Source organism: Mytilus galloprovincialis, chromosome 2 (assembly GCF_965363235.1).
Source record: "Mytilus galloprovincialis chromosome 2, xbMytGall1.hap1.1, whole genome shotgun sequence".
Lineage (NCBI taxonomy): Eukaryota > Metazoa > Mollusca > Bivalvia > Mytilida > Mytilidae > Mytilus > Mytilus galloprovincialis.
Window position 1 is genome coordinate 13,555,399 of NC_134839.1, and position 21,618 is coordinate 13,577,016.

General features: G+C 31.6%; 1 protein-coding gene across 2 annotated transcripts in view; it reads left to right on the plus strand.

Annotated features, from left to right (window-relative positions):
• LOC143062945 (methionine--tRNA ligase, cytoplasmic-like) overlaps positions 1-5,620 on the plus strand; it is a 120,648-nt gene extending 115,028 nt beyond the window's left edge. The window contains exons 22-25 of one of the 2 annotated variants that reach the window (XM_076234800.1): positions 1,762-1,836; positions 2,008-2,181; positions 4,090-4,263; positions 5,389-5,620. In XM_076234800.1, the coding sequence (XP_076090915.1) occupies positions 1,762-1,836; positions 2,008-2,181; positions 4,090-4,263; positions 5,389-5,550 (585 nt within the window). In that variant the 3' untranslated portion in view covers positions 5,551-5,620. The remainder of the gene's footprint in view (positions 1-1,761; positions 1,837-2,007; positions 2,182-4,089; positions 4,264-5,388) is intronic. The other variant, XM_076234801.1, reaches the window with a different exon arrangement.
• The last annotated feature ends 15,998 nt before the right edge of the window (positions 5,621-21,618 follow it).

The window sequence follows — 21,618 nt, forward strand, 5'->3', positions numbered from 1 at the left end:
ACGCTGCCAATGCGCTAGTAATTTTGGATGCATTCAACTTGTCAATCTCATCTGTATCTTGTCCATAATGAGTTTTGAGCGTGTTAAGAGCGTATCAGACACATATATGAGTTTATTGGGTGTTCAAGTTACCTATGTTGGCGTATGTCTGGCGTTTGTTTAACGTAGATGAAATGCAGGCTATGAAGGAAAAATGTCCTTTGAACGTGTTTGCGATGCGTCCTTGTCGTCACTGGGACAATTATCTGCACTTTCGGCGTGTCTGGGACATGTAATTATCAGGTGTTTGGGTAGCACTCCACAGATAGGTGTGTTGTTTGGTATTTTTTGATTTTTCAAATATGAGAGCTAGTGTTCAATAAAATAGATTTTTGGATAGCTAAGGATTAATATAGCCTTCATAGAGTGTTTATAGGAACATCAAGATTGTGTTATTTATGTATTATGCACTGTTTTCGGTATGACAGTCGTTATTTTTGAATCCATAAAGTTTCATTCCAACTTTCGTTGCAAGAACTTTGTGATTAAATTGTACCAAAAAATGAAGCAAAAGACATCTAATTTTTATTCGATCATTTAGTAGATAAATGTTTACAGTTTCGTAAAAGGTATCACTGAAGAACATTGAAATTCTACTTTTAACCAAATTGGGGAGGAATATTTGGAAATTTCATGCCCTTTTTTACAATATTTTATGGTATAAAATAAATGCAGAATGTTGCCATGGATACACAAATAAGGAATTATTTTTCCCATTTTAACGTTTGAAAAACTATGGACGATATTGTTTACATGCATGTGCACATGTATGACACAAACAGTTGGGTAAGTGTATTAGAAAGTTAGGAAAAGAAGATTATCAAACATTTGATGGTTCAATTTCAATTTAATTTTTAACTATGGGTGCTATATTGTTGTACCTTGTACTATTCCTGAATTGACTTGGTCTTGTAAATTCACAGACATATATGCCAATAAAAATGCCAGAGCAAGTTTCGTTGAATGTCAAAATAGGTTTTGACACGCCAAGGGTCCGTTTTATACGTTCACCGAGCGCTGAATCTATGCCAGGAGTCTGTCACAAACTTCCAAGTAAAAGTCAAACGATCTTGAGGTGTATACAACGTGCCTTAAACATGTCTCAAATTTATCTGTAGCGTTTTCAAACGTGCTTGTAGCGTATGTATTATGTGTGTGTAGCGAGCAGGTATACGCTTGACAAATGCTAGAGCTAGATGAAAATTTTTATGCTGTATAAAAATTTCCTGGAGTTATAGCGTTCACCAAGCGTATACGTTTGCATTTTGATGTACTTCAAACTTATGCAACTTGCGTCTGACGATTGTTTAGCTTTCCTCTTGCGTGCACCTAACTTATACAGACTTAGTCAATTTTTTATGTACGTCTGCTGCACGTCTGTCTATACGCCAATGTGTGACTCCGGCATTAGTGGAGAAATGTCAGAATGTATCAAATGTTTTTAAGACCAATTTAAACATACACGTGTGACTATTTTTAAGATGTTAGCACAGTTTTCTATTATATCCTCTTTAGGAATTTGGCTTTTCCCTAAATGTGCACTTTCCCTGCCATGTCAAGTTCACTCCAAAAAAAAAAAATGGTAATTATCCTTTCTGTCAGAATACTCAGTACAGGAAATATTTTAGCTAAGGTATTAAAAAGAACAAGGCACAAGATATTTATTCATGTTACAGAAGAATATATATGCTGAATTATTTCACCTTCTATTGTCTCTTTCAGGGGGAGAAGACAGCTGTCTCTGGTCCTGTGAACACTGCAGAAGTACAAAGGTTAACAGATGAAGTTACTAAACAGGTAAATACCTATAAATTACACTTTAGCTTTCTTTCATTGACCAAAACTGAGCAAAAATTATTTTTTTTAATAAATTTCAAAACAAAAAGAATAAAAAGAAATGTAAGAATAATATTCAAGTGAGCTTTAAAAGATTTGATGAATTCCATTGAAACTTAATTTTGCTTTCAGGGTCTTGTTGTAAGAGATTTAAAATCTGAGAAAGCAGAAAAGTCTTTAATTGATTCTGAAGTGGCTAAATTACTGGATCTGAAAAAGAGTTTGGCAGCTGTCTCTGTTCCAGCTTCCAATGGTCCTGGGAACAATGCAGAAGTAGAGAGGTTAACAGATGAAGTTACTAAACAGGTAAAACTTCCACACTGAATTCTGATAGAATTTTGTTTTTGCAACATTTACTGAATTAACTTATTAAATCAATATTCCAGTTTTATAGTTTCAAAAATAAAAATAATAAAAGGACACAAAAATATCTACATATTTACACTACTTAGATCATTCTTAAAAGACTGGTAAAGTGTTGTTTTATATAACTATATGTTTTTGGTTAAATAGATGAAACTGATATTCTATGGAAGCATATCCTAGAGAAATAGAGGTGATAAACAGAATACATTTCTAGTATTCAACATTGCCTTTTGTTGTTTTTTTGGGGTCATATATCACTAAAATACCAAATCTCAAAGTATTCTGTTGATATTTTATAAAGTAATTGACTGATGTCATTTGTGTTCTGAAAAAAAAACAGTAGGAGAACATAAACTTTAGCTGTTAATTACTAAGGATTAATGAAAGATTGTATAAGATTCACCCCACTTATGAGTTGTAGAAGTAAAGATGTTTTTTTCATATTTACTTTTATATAAAATAAAGCATGTGAATAAGCCTGATGAATTTTTTAGAGGTATATAATGCATTGGTATACTGAATTGATCAGTTATTGTGTGTTAATTATCTTGATCAAAACATTTTTTGTGGTATTTTAAACATAGGTTATACTGAATTTTTAAGTTTTTGTGTGTTTTAAAATTATCTTTATTAAAACTTTCTGTGGAATTTCAAACATAGGGTATACTAAATTGATCAGTTTTTGTGTGTTTTAAAATTATCTTTACCAAAACTTTCTGTGGAATTTCAAACATAGGGTATACTAAATTGATCAGTTTTTGTTTTTTACTGTGCTTATCCAATAACCTTTGCCGTTGTGAATTACCTATTGCCTGACCAGTTTAAAATTGTACAATAGGTATTGACAGGTGGTCATTTAACTACCTGTAGATTTACCTGGTTTGTTTTTGACAGAGCTAATTTAAATGAATGATAGCTAGCTTGCTTTCCTCATGTCCAATGTCCTGAATGGACTATTCTATTTAGGTATGGGACATTTTACATTTAATACACTATTTGTTCTTTCTAAAAAAGATATTTATTGTAAATTTATTTTACTTTCAATCACAAATAAATCATTGCTGGTAAATCACACTTTCATAATGGAGAAAAAAGCACTGAAATTTCTATTCACTAAGCCATTTGTACTTTTTTTGATATATTGAAAATAAATTTTTAACAGTAATTTCAATTGAAGTAGATCCTGAATATTAAATGAAACTTAGCATCACTACTATTCCATTTCAGGAATCGTTATATAACATGAAAATATATCCCATTAGAAAACACCAAGCCACACATCTTGTAGAATTATTCACAATTAGATGGACTATCCAAAAAAATCCATTTCACAAACACTTTAAATCCATATTAAGAATCAGAAAATTAAAATACATCCCACATTAAAACACCATGAAGCAAACATATATCAACTATTTTTATAAACTAAATTCACTGATTGAAATTTCCATCTTGACTATATTTAGAGACACAAAAAGATGGAAATGGCTTAAAATGTCCCATATCTAAATAGAATAATCTATTCAGGACATTGGTCATGATACATGAGGAAAGCAAGCTAGCTATCAGTCATTTAAATTTTACTCTTTAGTGAAGATTTTTTACTGGGTAGTTAATGACCACCTGTTGATGAGCTCTCACAATACCTATTGTACAATTTAAATGGACAAATTGTGTTGACAATTTTGTATACTGGTCACACAATAGGTATTTAAATACCACAAAGGTGATTGGATAATGACAGTAATAAATTTCAAAACAAAAAGAATAAAAAGAAATGTTAGAATAATATTTAAGTGAGTAATAAGAGATTTGATGAATTCCATTGAAACTTAATTTTGCTTTCAGGGTCTTGTTGTAAGAGATTTAAAATCTAAGAAAGCAGAAAAGTCTTTAATTGATTCTGAAGTGGCTAAATTACTGGATCTGAAAAAGAGTTTGGCAGCTGTCTCTGTTCCAGCTTCCAATGGTCCTGGGAACAATGCAGAAGTAGAGAGGTTAACAGATGAAGTTACTAAACAGGTAAAACTTCCACACTGAATTCTGATAGAATTTTGTTTTTGCAACATTTACTGAATTAACTTATTAAATCAATATTCCAGTTTTATAGTTTCAAAAATAAAAATAATGAAAGGACACAAAAATATCTACATATTTACACTACTTAGATCATTCTTAAAAGACTGGTAAAGTGTTGTTTTATATAACTATATGTTTTTGGTTAAATAGATGAAACTGATATTCTATGGAAGCATATCCTAGAGAAATAGAGGTGATAAACAGAATACATTTCTAGTATTCAACATTGCCTTTTGTTGTTTTTTTTTGGGTCATATATCACTAAAATACCAAATCTCAAAGTATTCTGTTGATATTTTATAAAGTAATTGACTGATGTCATTTGTGTTCTGAAAAAAAAAACAGTAGGAGAACATAAACTTTAGCTGTTAATTACTAAGGATTAATGAAAGATTGTATAAGATTCACCCCACTTGATTTGTAGAAGTAAAGATGTTTTTTTCATATTTACTTTTATATAAAATAAAGCATGTGAATAAGCCTGATGAATTTTGTAGAGGTATATAATGCATTGGTATACTGAATTGATCAGTTATTGTGTGTTAATTATCTTGATCAAAACTTTTTTGTGGTATTTTAAACATAGGGTATACTGAATTTTTAAGTTTTTGTGTGTTTTAAAATTATCTTTATTAAAACTTTCTGTGGAATTTCAAACATAGGGTATACTAAATTGATCAGTTTTGTGTGTTTAAAAATTATACTTTACCAAAAAGTTCTGTGGAATTTCAAACATAGGGTATACTAAATTGAACAGTTTTGTTAGTTAATTATCTTTACCAAAAATTTCTGTGGTATTTCAAACATAGGGTATACTGAATTTATAATTTTCTTTGTTTCAATTTTAATTTTAAACTATGCAAGAAAGAAATTGTTGTTTGTTCTTGCTAAATGTGTTCAGAAGAACATACACTGTAACTTGTTCTCAAGTTGATGTGTACTTTCAATATGCATTGCTTGTTTATTGTTAAAGCATGTAATTGTAATATGGACAGGATGTAAGGATAATATTCAAGTGAGCAATAAAAGATAATAATAAATTTAATTGAAACTTAATTTTGCTTTCAGGGTCTTGTTGTAAGAGATTTAAAATCTGAGAAAGCAGAAAAGTCTCTGATTGATTCTGAAGTGGCTAAACTGCTGGATCTGAAAAAGAGGTTGGCATTGGCTGGAGGTCAAAACCCTCAAGAAGCTACTGGTGGCGGAAAGAAGAAAGGAAAAAAGAAGTGACAGACAGATTTTAAGTGATTGATTTATTTATTGGAACCTAAGCCATCTGTGAATAAAAATGGCAAATAAACCAACATGTTTATCTTGTTATGCCATACTTAATTATGCATTATGTTTTTTGGTCTGTGCGTCAGTTAGTTCTTTTGTACCTTTGTCTGTTTATGGTCCGTCTGTTCACCACAAAAGAACATATCTGTGACAAGGGAGAAATGATTGTTGTATTATGTCAATAGTTCAAGAGGTGCATGTTCTCCTGTCAAGACTGTGCAGATTTCCAAATAGAAATAAGGTATATAGTAACCACATAACAAATCTTCTTTCATCCTGATGACGTTACTTTTGGTTGTTTGGATCCCTTATTGATGTTATCTTTTAATCACATTACAGAAGGACTAGCATATCATTTTACTCATTTTATTCTATTTAATTTAAAGTGAAGTCATGAAAATTCAAATTTTAAAAAAAAAGTTATTTTTATGCCCCACCTACGATAGAAGAGGGGCATTATGTTTTCTGGTCTGTGGGTCCATTTGTTTTTGGTCCAGGTAGTTTTTGATGAAGTTGAAGTCCAATCAACTTGAAACTTAGTACACATGTTCCCCATGATATGATCTTTCTAATTTTTTGCCAAATTAAAGTTTTGACCCCAATGTCACGGTCCATTAAACATAGAAAATGATAGTGGGAAGTTCAGGTTAAATTTTTGGTTAAAGTTTTTGGTCAAGGTAGTTTTTGATGAAGTTGAAGTCACATCAATTTAAAACTTAGTACACATGTTCCCTATGATAAGATCTTTCCAAATTAAAGTTTTGACCCCAATTTCAAGGTCCACTGAACATGGAAAATGATAATGCAAGTGGGGCATCCGTGTTCTATGGACACATTCTTGTTTTTTATACGACCGCAAAAATTGAAAATTTTTTGGTCGTATATTGGTATGACGTTGGCGTCGTCGTCCGAAGAAAATTGGTTTTCGCACTGTAACTTAAGTATAAGTAAATAGAAATCTTTGAAATTTAAACACAAGGTTTATGATCATGAAAGGAAGGTTGGGATTGATTTTTGGAGTTTTGGTCCCAACAGTTTAGAAATAAGGGGCCAAAAAAGGCCCAAATAAGCATTTTCTTGGTTTTCACACAATAACTTTAGTATAAGTAAACATAAATCTATGAAATTTTAACATAAGGTACATGACCTCAAAAGGAAGGTTGGGATTGATTTTGGGAGTTTTCGTCCCAACAGTTTAGGAATTAGGGGCCAAAATAAAGGTCCCAAATAAGTATTTTTCTTGGTTTTTGCACAATAACTTTAGTATTATAAGTAAATAGAAATCTATGAAATTTTAACACAAGGTTTATGACCACAAAAGGAAGGTTGGGATTGATTTTGGGAGTTTTGGTCCCAACAGTTTAGGAATAAGGGGCCAAAAGGGTCCAAAATTAAACTTTGTTTGATTTCATAAAATAAATGAACTCTTAATTTTTGGTCCCGTTTTCAAATTGGTCTACATTAAGGTCCAAAGGGTCCAAAATTAAAGTTAGTTTGATTTTAACAAAAATTGAATTCTTCGGGTTCTTTGATAGGCTGAATCTAAACATGTACTTAGTTTTTTTATTATGGGCCCAGTTTTCAAGTTGGTCCAAATCAGGGTCCAAAATTAAACTTTGTTTGATTTCAACAAAAAAATTTAATATATGGGGTTCTTTGATATGCTGAATCTAACCATATACAATGTATTTAGATTTAAGATATTTGGGCCCGGTTACCAAATTGGTCCACAGTGAGGTCTAAAGGGTCCAAAATTGAACTTTATTTGATTTCATCAAAAATTGAATTCTTGGGGTTCTTTGATTTGCTGAATCTAACCATGTATTTAGATTTTGGATATTCGAATACCACAAAGGGATGGTAAGAAGTGTCTTTGGGAGTTATGGCTCAAACCATTAAGGAATAAGGTGCAAAAAAGGGGGGAAAAGGGTTTCCAGGTTAATGGACAATTACTTAAGTACAAAACATAATTTAAAAGCAGTGTAAGGTTGAAAATGATTTTAAATCATTAGTCTCTATTTGACTGGATTAGAACAGGGAGTTATTTGAAGTATGTAGTAGTCATCCAGGTCTCTTCAGGTAATTTCTGCCCCATAGGCATAACGTTAAAGCCGCCATCTTGGATGGAGGAGTAAATTTTCGATATGGGTCAAGGGGTCATTTTGTTAACTAGTAACATAATTGAGAAATTTTTGTGTGTTCTTAATAATAATTAATTTTGATTACTTATATAATCCAATTTATATAATTGTTTAAATCAGATATTTTGACATTTATTTTATTATTTCTCCATTCACCCACAAAATACTTAATCAATTTAATTCAAAAAAAATTTCTGCTGTCAGACACACAAATCAATGAATTTGTTTGTAAATAGATGTTTTTGTGTTCTGTTAAATTGTCACTTTTAAAATTGTTATACGATGATGACTGATGTACCCATATTTTGACTATTTCATTTATTGTGTTTGTTCAGTTTACACATCAATGTTAATATAACGGAATTTGACGAGACTGTCATCAACTTTCTAACAACACCACGTTGTTTTTACGGCAAGGATCCGTTATCTGTTCACAAAGGAGCCGCGTACCGCTGAATTGCGTGTAAAGGATCCGATATGGATAGACACCGTGATCAAAGTGAGAGGGTTTAATCCACCATTTTCTACATTTGAAAATGCCTGTACCAAGTCAGGAATATGACAGTTCTTGTCCATTCGTTTTTGATGCGTTTTGTTATTTGATTTTGCCATGTGATTATGGACTTTCCGAATTGATTTTCCTCTGAGTTCAGTATTTTTGTGATCTTACTTTTTTCCAACTATTGTGTTTTATATACATTAATAACATCTAACCCTAATGATTTTTAGTTTATTTTTATTGTTAAAAAATCCTCAATCTTTAATTGTGTAAACAAATTACTTAATCATTATTGATTTTCGGCTTATCTGGTTAATCCCTTTGGGAACATGAGTCATTATTGATTTTTTTACCTATCTAGTCAATCCCCATGGGACATATATGTAAACGTGTAAATAACGATATTGATTTACGGATTATATCATTACTGTGCCTTGGTAAACATAATTTATGCATTTTTTCAGCAATTTTGCGTCTTATATATTTCATCTATAACATGTAACCCTAATTATTTTCGGATATTTTATTCTTAAAAGTACTTGAACTTTTATTGGATAAATAATTATATAATCATATATATATCTTTATTCTCACAAACCTGAGACTTCTATGTGTTATAGTAGTCTCAGCACACACCAAATTACAAAAGGTATAGAGATAATTATACATATTTCAATACATAAATAAATAATGTATGAAAGTAGACCGAGGCATTCACAATTGTTCACCCAGAAAAGTTCAATTTTTTATTAATCTCCTTAATAAGTTTACATAGTTCGTTCAGTTTGGTACATTTTTTTTGAATTCATTAATATAAAAAAAGAAGATGTGGTATGATAACCAATGAAACAACTATCCACAAAAGACCAAAATGACACAGACATTAACAACTATAGGTCACTGTACGGCCTTCAAGAATGAGCAAAGCCCATATCGCATAGTGAGCTATAAAAGGCCCCGATAAGACAATGTAAAACAATTCAAAAGAGAAAGTCATAAAACTTTAATGTGTTTGGTCTATTTCTATAGTAAAATGCAATACATTGTTTTCTACAGTTATCAAAAGCTGAACATTTAAAAATGTAATGGTATTCATCACCAATGGCATCTGAATTACACAATACACATGATCTGTGTTCTCTTTCTATGTTTTGCCATCTTCCAGTTTCGATTTGAAATTTCATGTTCAAAGTTCGAAATTTAAGGATATCTGCTTGTCATCCAAAATATTTGAATATTTTTCAAACTCCAAAGTATCTTTAAATAAACGATAATTTAATGCTTTTGGTGATTCCTGTAGGCTTGCTAGCCATTTTTGTTTGAATTGATCTATTAAATTCTGTTTGATGGTTACATGTAGCCATGTTTTATTTACAAAAAAGATATTGTCCCATACTGCCACAGGATTGTAGAATGACTTTAGATGGATTCAAGCCAGCTAGGACATTGATTACATCATTTTGAGACTCATCTTTTACTTAAACGTATGGGAGTTAAACCGGATCAAATTCTAGAACTTTTTAACAGTAGATTTTATAGGATCAACAAAGAATTTATAGGAATGTTTATTATGTAAATTATTGCAAAATAGTTGAAGACATTTCTATGGAGAATAACAATTCCAATGAATCCACTATGATAGCAAAGATATGTGCACGCAGTTTAAATAGGCTACATATATATCAGATGTATTTGTTTTTTTTAAAACTTGGTGAATAAAATTTAGAGAAATCAAAATTGCTTTTCATATTTGTTTCAACCTTTTAAAGTATGATTATTTAACATGATATTTTACATTTATTGCATATACACGTTGTCTGTTCTATTGTCGGGTTGTTGCTTCTTTGACACATTCCCCATTTCCGTTCTCAATTTTATATTTCATTGATGTAATGAGATGTAAGTAATATAAGTGTATCATGCACGGAAATACGAGAGAAAATAATGCATGGCAGGCAATTTTCAAAGAGATAGAAGAATCCTGAACACATGTTAAAATAAGCACCTTTAAGGACTGGTAATTCTTATGTCTCTTAACTGGCAAATGTAAAATTGTAAGTTTCAACTAAATTAAAATACACTTCACGTTTAACCCAAACAGAAGAATTCAGTGTCCACCCCTGCGTTGACAGAAAAAGCTACAAAAAAGAAATTTTGGAAACTATATGAAGATAAAGATAGGACATGAATTGAAAAAAAAGAGTGTATTTAATAATTTACATGTTTACATTCTAAACACATTCACCCATAACATGTAATTAGACTAAACACTTGAAGGACAAACACGTTTAGACTAAGCACTTTCCTTAACCTGTTAAGATATTAAACATGTTTAGCCCCCTAAACATGTAACCAATTCGTTAACATGCAATACAGTAGTTACTACTTAGACCACTCTGCCACCGAGGCCCCTTTATGCACAACGCTTATTATCACTAAACACAGATCGAGTTTGAATTATGGTGGCGTCACTTAATCTATCTAGAGTTATTCCCCTTTACAAATTGTAAAAATGCTGATTTTTTTCGTTTTCGTACTCTACCATAAGTTTGCCTCAACCAACTGTAATGAAACTTATGCACAATGCCTACTACCACGAAATTCAGATCAACTATAAAATAGGGTAGAGTCCTTTTTACCATTCTAAAGTTATGTCCCTTTATATCATTATATACAAGCGAGGCATCATCTGTGTCCCATGGACACATTCCCCCCTATTATTTTTTTGTGTGTGTTTTGTATTCATTAACAATTGATTTTGATGAGAAGACATGGTCTGCTTCTCTAGCCTTTTTTTAAATGCGTAGTTAATTTTCACATATAAAAGGTCATCAAAGTGTTAATGTTGCTAGACTTCTTAAGTCTGGTAAGTATAAGTCTATTGACAGTTTTTCCTATTATAAATTATTAGAAAGCAATGAGCCTCAATAATAAAAAATCTGAGTCAGATTAAAAGCAACACATGCTATGTACTCTACCTTTCAGAGTACATAGCATGTGTGCTTTTTCACATTACTTTTTTTTTGCTCTTAAAAAATTTCCTGACCTAGACAGTAATACACCAAGATAAGTAATGTATTATATTATCATACTTAAAAAACAATATTCTGTGGAAGTCTACCTATATTGATTTTAGGATTATAAATAACTTCATAAATTTCGGCTAGAGAAGCAGACCATGTCTTCTCATTAAAATCAATTGTTAATGAATACAAGACACACGCAAAACAATAATGGGGGAATGTGTCCATGGGACACAGATGATGCCTCGCTTGTATATAATGATATAAAGGGACATAACTTTCGATTGGTTAAAGTGACGCTACCCTATTTTATAGTTGATCTTAATTTTGTGGTAATAGGCATTGTGCATAAGTTTCATTACAGTTGGTTGAGGCAAACTTAAGCTAGAGTACGAAAACGAAAAAATACAGATTTTTTTCCATTTGTAAAGGGGAATAACTCTAGATCGATTAAGTGACGCCACCATTTTTCAAACTCGGTCTGTGTTTAGTGATAATTAACGTTGTGCATAAAGGGGCCTCGGTGGCCGAGTGGTCTAAGTAGTAACTACTGTATTGCATGTTAACGAATTGGTTACATGTTTAGGGGCTAAACATGTTTAATATCTTAACATGTTTAGGAAAGTGCTTACAGTCTAAACGTGTTTGTCCTTCAAGTGTTTAGTCTAATGACATGTTTAGGGTGAATGTGTTTAGAATGTGAACATGTAAATGATTAAATACACTCTTTTTATACGACCGCAAAAATTTTAATTTTTCGTCGTATATTGCTATCACGTTGGCGTCGTCGTCGTCCTGCGTCGTCGTCTTGCGTCGTCCGAATACTTTTAGTTTTCGCACTCTAACTTTAGTAAAAATGAATAGAAATCTATGAAATTTTAACACAAGGTTTATAACCACAAAAGGAAGGTTGGGATTGATTTTGGGAGTTTTGGTTCAAACAGTTTAGGAATTAGGGGCCAAAAAAGGGCCCAAATAAGCATTATTCTTGGTTTTCGCACAATAACTTTAGTATAAGTAAATAGAAATCTATGAAATTTTGACACAAGGTTTATGACCACAAGAGGAAGGTTGGGATTGATTTTGGGAGTTGAGGTCTGAACAGTTTAGGAATTGGAGGCCAAAAAGGGGCCCAAGTAAGCATTATTCTTGGTTTTCGCACCATAACTTTAGTATAAGTAAATAGAAATCTTTGAAATTTAAACACAAGGTTTATGACCATAAAAGGAAGGTTGGGTTTGATTTTGGGAGTTTTGGTCCCAACAGGTTTTTAGGAATAAGGGGCCCAAAGGGTCCAAAATTGAACTTTGTTTGATTTCATCAAAAATTGAATAATTGGGGTTCTTTGATATGCCGGATCTAACTGTGTATGTAGATTCTTAATTTTTGGTCCCGTTTTCCAATTGGTCTACATTAAGGTCCAAAGGGGTGTCCAAAATTAAACTTAGTTTGATTTTAACAAAAATTGAATCCTTGGGGTTCTTTGATATGCTGAATCTAAAAATGTACTTAGATTTTTGATTATTGGCCCAGTTTTCAAGTTGGTCCAAATCGGGGTCCAAAATTAAACTTTGTTTGATTTCATCAAAAATTGAATAATTGGGGTTCTTTGATATGCCAAATCTAACTGTGTATGTAGATTCTTAATTTTTAGTCCCGTTTTCAAATTGGTCTACATTAAATACCAAAGGGTCCAAAATTAAACTAAGCTTGATTGTAATAAAAATTGAATTCTTTGGCTTTTTTGATATGCTGAATTTAATCATGTACTTAGATTTTTGATTATGGGCCCAGTTTTCAAGTTGGTTCAAATCAGGATCCAAAATTATTATATTAAGTATTGTGCAATAGCAAGAAATTTTCAATTGCACAGTATTCAGCAATAGCAAAAATCTTCAATTGCACAGTATTGTGCAATAGCAAGAAATTTTCAATTGCACAGTATTGCGCAATAGCAAGAAATCTTCAATTGCACAGTATTGTGCAATAGCAAATATTTTTAATTGCGCAGTATTGCGCAATAGCAAGAAATATCTAATTGCACAATATTGTGCAATAGCAAGAAATTTTCAATTGATTGGAGTTATCTTTCTTTGTCCAGAATAGTAGTTGAATCAACTTAAATCATTGTTTTATACAATACACAATGTATATTCACTTTTACTACCAACTGTTAAATTAAAACAATCTTTACCATTCAGTGATAACAAGCACTTTTTGTTACATTTTAATATTTTATGATGTATTTAAATGAGTAGTTATTGTTGCAAACTCCATTAGAAATTTGAATTGAGATTAGTTTTGAAAAAAGGGAAAGGGGGATGTGAAAAAAAAATGGTGGGGGGAGGGGGGTTAAATTTTTCTCATTTCAGATTTCATAAATAAAAAGAAAATTTCTTCAAACATTTTTTTAGAGGATTAATATTCAACAGCATAGTGATTGCTCAAAGACAAAGAAAATTATTTTAAGTTCATTAGACCACATTCATTCTGTGTCCAAAACCTATGCTGTGTCAACTATTTAATCACAATCCAAATTTATAGCTGAATCCAGCTTGAATGTTGTGTCCATACTTGCCCCAACCGTTCAGGGTTCAACGTCTGCGGTCATATAAAGCTGCGCCCTGCGGAGCATCTGGTTTTCAATTCATGTCCTATCTTTATCTTCATATAGTTTCAAAAATTTCTTTTTCTGTAGCTTTTTCTGTCAAAGCACTGTCAAAGCAGGGGTGGACACTGAATTCTTCTGTTTGGGTTAAACGTGAAGTTTGTTTTAATTTGGTTGAAGCTTAACATTTACATTTGACAGTTAAGAGACATAAGAATTACCAGTCCTTAAAAGTGGTTATTTTAACATGTGTTCAGGATTCTTCATCTCTTTGAAAATTGCCTGCCATGCATTATTTTCTCTCGTATTTCCGTGCATGATACACTTATATTACTTACATCTCATTACATCAAAGAAATATAAAATTGAGAACGGAAATGGGGAATGTGTCAAAGATACAACAAAGCGACAATTGAACAAACAACATTTATATGCAATAAATGTAAAATATCATGCTGAATAATCATACTTTAAAAGGGTGTAACCGTTGAACTATGAAAAGCAATTTTGATTTCTTTAAATTTTATTCACCAAGTTTTAAAAAAACCAAATACATCTGATATATATGTAGCCTATTTAAACTGCGTGCACATATCTTTGCTATCATAGTGGATTCATTGGAATTGTTATTCTCCATAGAAATGTCTTCAACTATTTTGCAATAATTTACATAATAAACATTCCTATAAATTCTTTGTTGATCCTATAAAATGTACTGTTAAAAAGTTCTAGAATTTGATCCAGTTTATGATAGGATAACTCCCATACGTAAAGTAAAAGATGAGATTCAAAATGATGTAATCAATGTCCTAGCTGGCTTGAATCCATCATAAGTCATTCAACAATCCCGTGAAAGTATGGGACAATACTTTTTTGTAAATAAAACATGGCTACATGAATTTAATAGATCAATTCAAACAAAAATGGCTAGCAAGCCTACAGGAATCACCAAAAGCATTAAGTTATCGTTTATTTAAAGATACTTTTGAGTTTGCGAAATATTTAAATATTTTGGATGACAGGCAGATATCCTTATTTCTTAAATTTCGAACTTTGAACATGAAATTCAAATAGAAACTGGAAGATGGCAAAACATAGAAAGAGAAACCAGAACATGTGTATTGTGTAATTCAGATGCCATTGGTGATGAATACCATTACATTTTTAAATATTCAGCTTTTGATAACTGTAGAAAACAATGTATTGCATTTACTATAGAAATAGACCAAAAACATGGAAGTTTTATGACTTAATGAATTCAAAAAAAATGTACAGAACTGAACGAACTATGTAAACTTATTAAGGAGATTAATAACGAATTGAACTTTTCTGGGTGAACAATTGTGAATGCCTCTGTCTACTTTCGTACATTATTTATTTAAATTAAATTATGTAATTGTATTGAAATATGTACAATTATCTTTATACTTTTTGTAATTTGATTTGTGAGAATAAAGATATATATATGATTATATAATTATTTACCGAATAAAAGTTCAAGGACTTTTTAGAATAAAATATCCGAAAATTAATAGGATTACATGTTATAGATGAAATATATAAGATGCAAAATCGCTGAAAAAATGCTTGTACGACTTTGCCCCCCGCAGAGCTATAGAAAAACAGTACATTAACGTGTGTTACACGGACTCTTTTTGGACGATACACGGACTCTTTTTAGTTGTTACACGGACACTTTTTATGAATAGAATCACTCGTGCATGATCAGTGAGTTCATGGGCACTTTATCTTTCAATTAGATTTGAACTTTTTGGTTCACCGACTTATTTCCCGTCTTTTTATTGAACAACATCAATATCTTTTTTTTTCAAATATTTCCAGTTAATTACTATTCACATCAGTACACTAAGGGATTAGACATTTAACTTCAATAGTGGGGGGTATTTTCTCCTAAAATAGATATTTTGATCCAAAATTATATGAGAAAAAAATTATTATGGTCAAGTAGATGACAAATTAATGTTTTGAATGATTCCTGATTTTCCAAATACCGTTAATAGTGCTCATTGGCGGATCCGGGGGTTGGAACCCCCTTTTTTGTTGGCCGATCAATGCATTTGAATGGGGACATATAGTTGGAACCCCCCTTTTTAAAATGACTGGATCCGCCCCTGGTGCTAATTTAAACAAAAACATTTGGGTGATGGCATTGAAAAGTAAATAGTTAATATACTCAAAAAAGAACATACCGCCCCCTTTATGAAGCAAAATATTCGGTCAATAAATGTTTGCTTAAATATATAGACATGAATAGTATTTTGGACAATGCTGAAAGTAAAGAAAGGATGATACTGACGTGAACATTTCAATAAAAAATAAGACAGGAAATAAATAAATAAAAATCAAATCTAATATCAAAAGATAAAATACCTATCAACTCACCAATGCACGATTGATCCTATAAACAAAAAGTGTTCATGTAATACACGTCCAAATAAGCAGCAAATCTAGAAGAAAATCATTCAACTTGTCATCAATTTTGGGCGGTAAGCTGCGATTGGATCATATTGTAACACGTGTTTAATCCCGATCAACACTTGCAGATCTAGAGACGAGCATGAATTAAAAAAAAAAATCAAAGTATATTCCTGAATATAAATAATATTAAGACAAAATCCATTTTTTTTATATATATTTCATTCACTAATGAAGTAGGAAATTCATTCTTTTGATACCTTTATATTGTTATCGGATTTATATCAGTGGCGGATCCATGTCTAAATCCAGAACAAAACAGGGGGGGGGGGTCCAACTTTATGTCCCCATTTAAATTTTAAATGCATTGATCTTAAAAAAAAGGGTTGTTCCAACCCGCGGGACCCCCACCACTTCATATTAAATTCATGTATTTGGCAACAAACGCGCGATTTTTTCCAATTTTTTAAGGGGGAATGGCGGGATTTAATGGCTCATCCTGCATTTTTTCATCAAATATAAAGATCACAGCCTGTGTATTTTAAAATGAATTAGCCCCCCCCCTCCCCGCTTTCCGTTTTATTCATAAAAATCAAACATTATCTTACTTACCACTAAAATATTCCTTAATATATTACTTTTTTACGAAGTTGCATTTTAAAAAGTCTTAAATGTGTACAACATTTATATTTTACTAGAAATGTTTTTTTTTTGTTATCAAACTATTAGATTCCTGATTTTTTTCCTTGAAAAAAAATCTCGGTTGAAGGGAAATGAAAAAAAATGTGTTTATACTATAACTTACATTTACTGCTTTATGGCTATCAAAGATTCTCAAATGTTTAGTCTTGCTTAACGTATTATTACTTGAAACGTCGTACAAGTCAGATAAAAAACAAAAGTAACAAAAGAAACAGGCCGGTAACAACCAGCCGAATAGTTTTTCTGCACTTGTAGTCAGGTCAAAGTCCTCGGCTGTCGCCTCGGACCTTGACCTGACTACTCGTGCAGAAAAACTATCCGGCAACGGTTGTTACCGGCCTGTTTCTTTGTTACCTTTGTATTTTATCTAATACATAAATTATGTTTACCAAAGCACAGTAATGATATAATCCGTAAATCAATATCGTTATTTACACGTTTACATGTATGTCCCATAAGGATTGACCAGATAGGTCAACAAATCAATAATGACTCATGTTTCCAAAGGGATTAACCAGATAAGCCGAAAATCAATAATGATTAAGTAATTTGTTTACACAATTAAAGATTGAGGATTTTTTAACAATAAAAATAAACTAAAAATCATAAGGGTTGGATGTTATTAATGGAAAATATAATACGCAATTGTTTGAATTAAATTGATGAAGTATTTTGTGGGTGAATGGAGAAATAATAAAATAAATGTCAAAATATCTGATTTAAACAATTATATTAATTGTAGTGGTTAATTATATAAGTAATCAAAATTAAATATTATTAAGAACACACAAAAATTTCTCAATTATGTTACTAGTTAACAAAATGACCCATTGACCCATATCGAAAATTTACTCCTCCATCGAAGATGGCGGCTTTAACGTTATGCCTATGGGGGAGAAATTACCTGAAGAGACCTGGATGACTACTGTATGTGTTCTGGCTATTTTTACTTTTGTAAGAGGAAACAATTCTAAAAATGAACCTTTTTATTTCTCTTTTTACATCGTCATCATTGAATTGACTGAATACAGTAGAAAACAGTTAGGTGATAAATGGGCTATTACACTTCTTAAATAGTTATCAACAGTACCCGGCTTATGATTTAATACGCCAGACGCAAAATCATTGGTCTCAATTAACTCATTGGAAACAATTGGGAAAGAAAAGTATTTATAGTAATTTTTATTACTGTTTTAGCAGAGTCGAGAAAATCTAAAAATGGCTTTCTATATGGTGATGTTGGGTGGATGTTCCGACAGGTGGGGAAACTAGTAGATACTTAATTAGTGTTATCAATTCCTAGTGTTCAACTCAGATCTATGAAACGTCACAAAAAGATTGCACATATTTTGATGTTGTGTACCTGCTATTATGTAGTTTGATGATTCCCCCCCCCCTCCGAGCTTGGAAACTAAGACATTTCTCAGTAGAGGTACAAAAATGGAAGCCATTTTGTGTACACAATTATTACAGTTATTATACCAATCTTTGAAATTCTCTAAGAATAATTGCATATACTTAAGTTGTACGCTTGCTATTATGAAATTGTTTGTGATAATTTTTTCAGACTTTAGAACTTGCATGACTAAGTGTTTCTTCCACCGGAGATCTTTGGAACCACCACACATTCTTTGCAACGCTATTGAGGTTGCGCATCGTTCAGTATGGTGTTGTATAAATATTTTGTCCCTTTTAACATGTTATATTTTCTTTATATATACATTTTCAGTATATATACCTTTCTCAATTGTTACAGGAACATTCCGCTCAAGCTAGCTGTACTTCATATAAAGTATTTTTTAATCTACATGATAAAATAAATCAGATATAAGATTGGAAGGGATTAACCATCACTTTACATTTACACTTACATATCAAATTCTTTTTTGTGCTCAGCTTGATATATTCAGCCTATTATTTTTTGTTACTTTCTAGAGGTGTGCTTGAGACGAAGGTTTTATATATACTCCTGTAGTAAAATACTAATATTATTATGATATTATATTATGCTCCTTGTGAGCCCATTTTATGGAAATAAAGCATCTTCTTCGTCTTCTTCTTCTATATAGAAAACAATTAGGTTATGAAACTAAGGATGACTATACTCCTTGGTCTCTATTAACTCGTATTGAAATGAGGCATAATCAATTCGATTAGAAAAGGAAAGTATAAATATTAAGTGAAATTAATATTTTTACTTTTATAAGATGAAAAATTCCACATATAAAAGCGTTTTATTTATCTTCTTAATCGTCATTGAACTGATGGCTCATAGAGCACATTTGGGTGATAAAAGGGTTATGATACTTCATAAAATCATTGAGGTCTAGATATCAATTTCTGTGTGACAACGGTTACATTTTAATGTTGCGTCGTTTGTTTTCTCTTATTTTTGAGTGTAATTGCGATAAGACGTACGCGTGTCACGGTACTTGTCTATCCCGAATTCATGTATTTGGTTTTGATGTTATATTTGTTATTCTCGTGGGATTTTGTCTGATGCTTGGTCCGTTTCTCTGTGTGTTACATTTTAGTGTTGTGTCGTTGTTCTCCTCTTATATTTAATGCGTTTCCCTCGGTTTAAGTTTGTTATCCCGATTTTGTTTTTTGTCCATGGATTTATGAGTTTTGAACAGCGGTATACTACTGTTGCCTTTATTTGAAACAATTAGGATGGGAGGTATTTGTAGTAGAGTGGGGCGCTCATATTCGCAAGGGACACACTCGCTGTTTTATGATTTTGAAGTGTAAAAACTTCAAAGGATGGGTGAAATGAAAGAAAAATTCATTTTAATTATATTATTACTAGAACACACCCGCGAAATCGCGGGCATATACAGCTTAATTGTAAACTGTTGTAGGATGGATTTTTGTAAAAGATATTATGACTGGAGAATTTCATATAAGGTATCAAAAGCCCTCTACCTTTTTTCCAAAGTCCGTTATTTGTTTCCTTTCTGTTAAATTCATTTATTTTTGTGTTTCTGGCCTTATGCCACAACTATTCTTCCCCTTTGCCAATCTAATTAAAAACCGATCTCTCATCGCTCCCGGTTTCTGATATGTCGCGTGGGAGATCTAACGAAACCCGCTTTGAGGTCACATATGAGTGACCTCGTAGGTGTGTCTTTTTCGACCAATGAAATTAAGTCTTCTCCGATCTTGAAATGCATTTTTTTGGTGAATGTCAAAAATTATTAAAAACTTCCAACGCTTCAAAAATGAAATAAATGAAAATGCTTATAGGACCATTATTATTCTAATAAAATATGCTTCTAGGACAATCACTCAGTGCTTTTCCTTTTAAGAACCCTATTAACATGACAATGGTAGAATTTGCATCTCGCATAAATGACTAAAGCTCATTTGAGGGGTGGTCGGAGGGGCCCTGATCCCGATATCCCTGACTTTAAAACATGAAATCCCCGAGGTGCGTATTTTAACGAAATTCATATCCCGACATCCCGAAATTCAAATTTTTAGGCATTTGCAAGTATCGTTTCCATGGAGATTATATAGCCCCACCCCCTCTTATTGACTTTGAAACTTTTCTATAGTTTACTAGTTAATGTTTGAATTTAGATTTGGGAACGACTTATAATAAGTTAATGGTTATGATGGTATTTGATATGCAGTTGTTTAAGCATTGGTAAATCTGATTTACATGGAAATCGTTTAGCCATGTAACTCAGTCATGGTTCATTGACTTTGAATATTTTCATAACTTGTGTAAGATGTTAAATTATTGATATTTTGATTTCAACATTTGCATAATCAAAATTACAAAAAGGCAAGACATATCTCTCTGATAACAGTTTATTTTTTCCAAAAAAAAAAAAACAAGTTTTCAAATTAAGAATACTTTGCTTTTAATGTTATTTTCATTTAGAAATGTCAGTATAAATCAAAAACACAAAGACCTGAACATAAACTGCAGAAAACATGGAAAGTTATGGCGAAAATGAGCACCCCACTCTTAATTATTATTACTATTTTCGGCCAAGTCAAAAAAATCTAAAATTGGCGTTTAGAACTGTGATGTTTGTCGGATTACCGGCAGGCGGCGACAATTTTGTTCAATCAACTCATCTCATCTCAGTAATCAGCACTTAGGTACAGACATGATTTATAACAAACCTTTATCAAATTGTTCTGTTCTAAATTTTAAAACTAAAGAAATTAAGTTTCGACCAATCAGACAAAGTTGACCTCTGATGAACTTGGCTATTCATTTATATATATGGTCATATAGCTGTTCAAATGTTTCGGTTCTCAAACAGTTTTGGTTTTCAATTATTCGACTGTGACCGTTCCTACTGAAGGTAAATCAAGATTAGCTTTTCGAATGCATGAAATAATAACGATTTATTTTCATTTTTTACCATTTACAACTCAAATTCATAAAACTTCACAGAAAGCCAGTGCACATATTTTAAAGCTGTGCACCTGTTATTATAAAGTTGCCTGTGGATTTGTACTCTAAAGATCGGAAAGTAAGTCATCTCTAAGAAAAGGTAAAAAAAAAACGGTACCAATTTTGTGTGAAAAACTTCCACAGTTATCATCCATAAACCTTGAAATCCTTAAGAATGATTGCGCTAATTTTAAAAG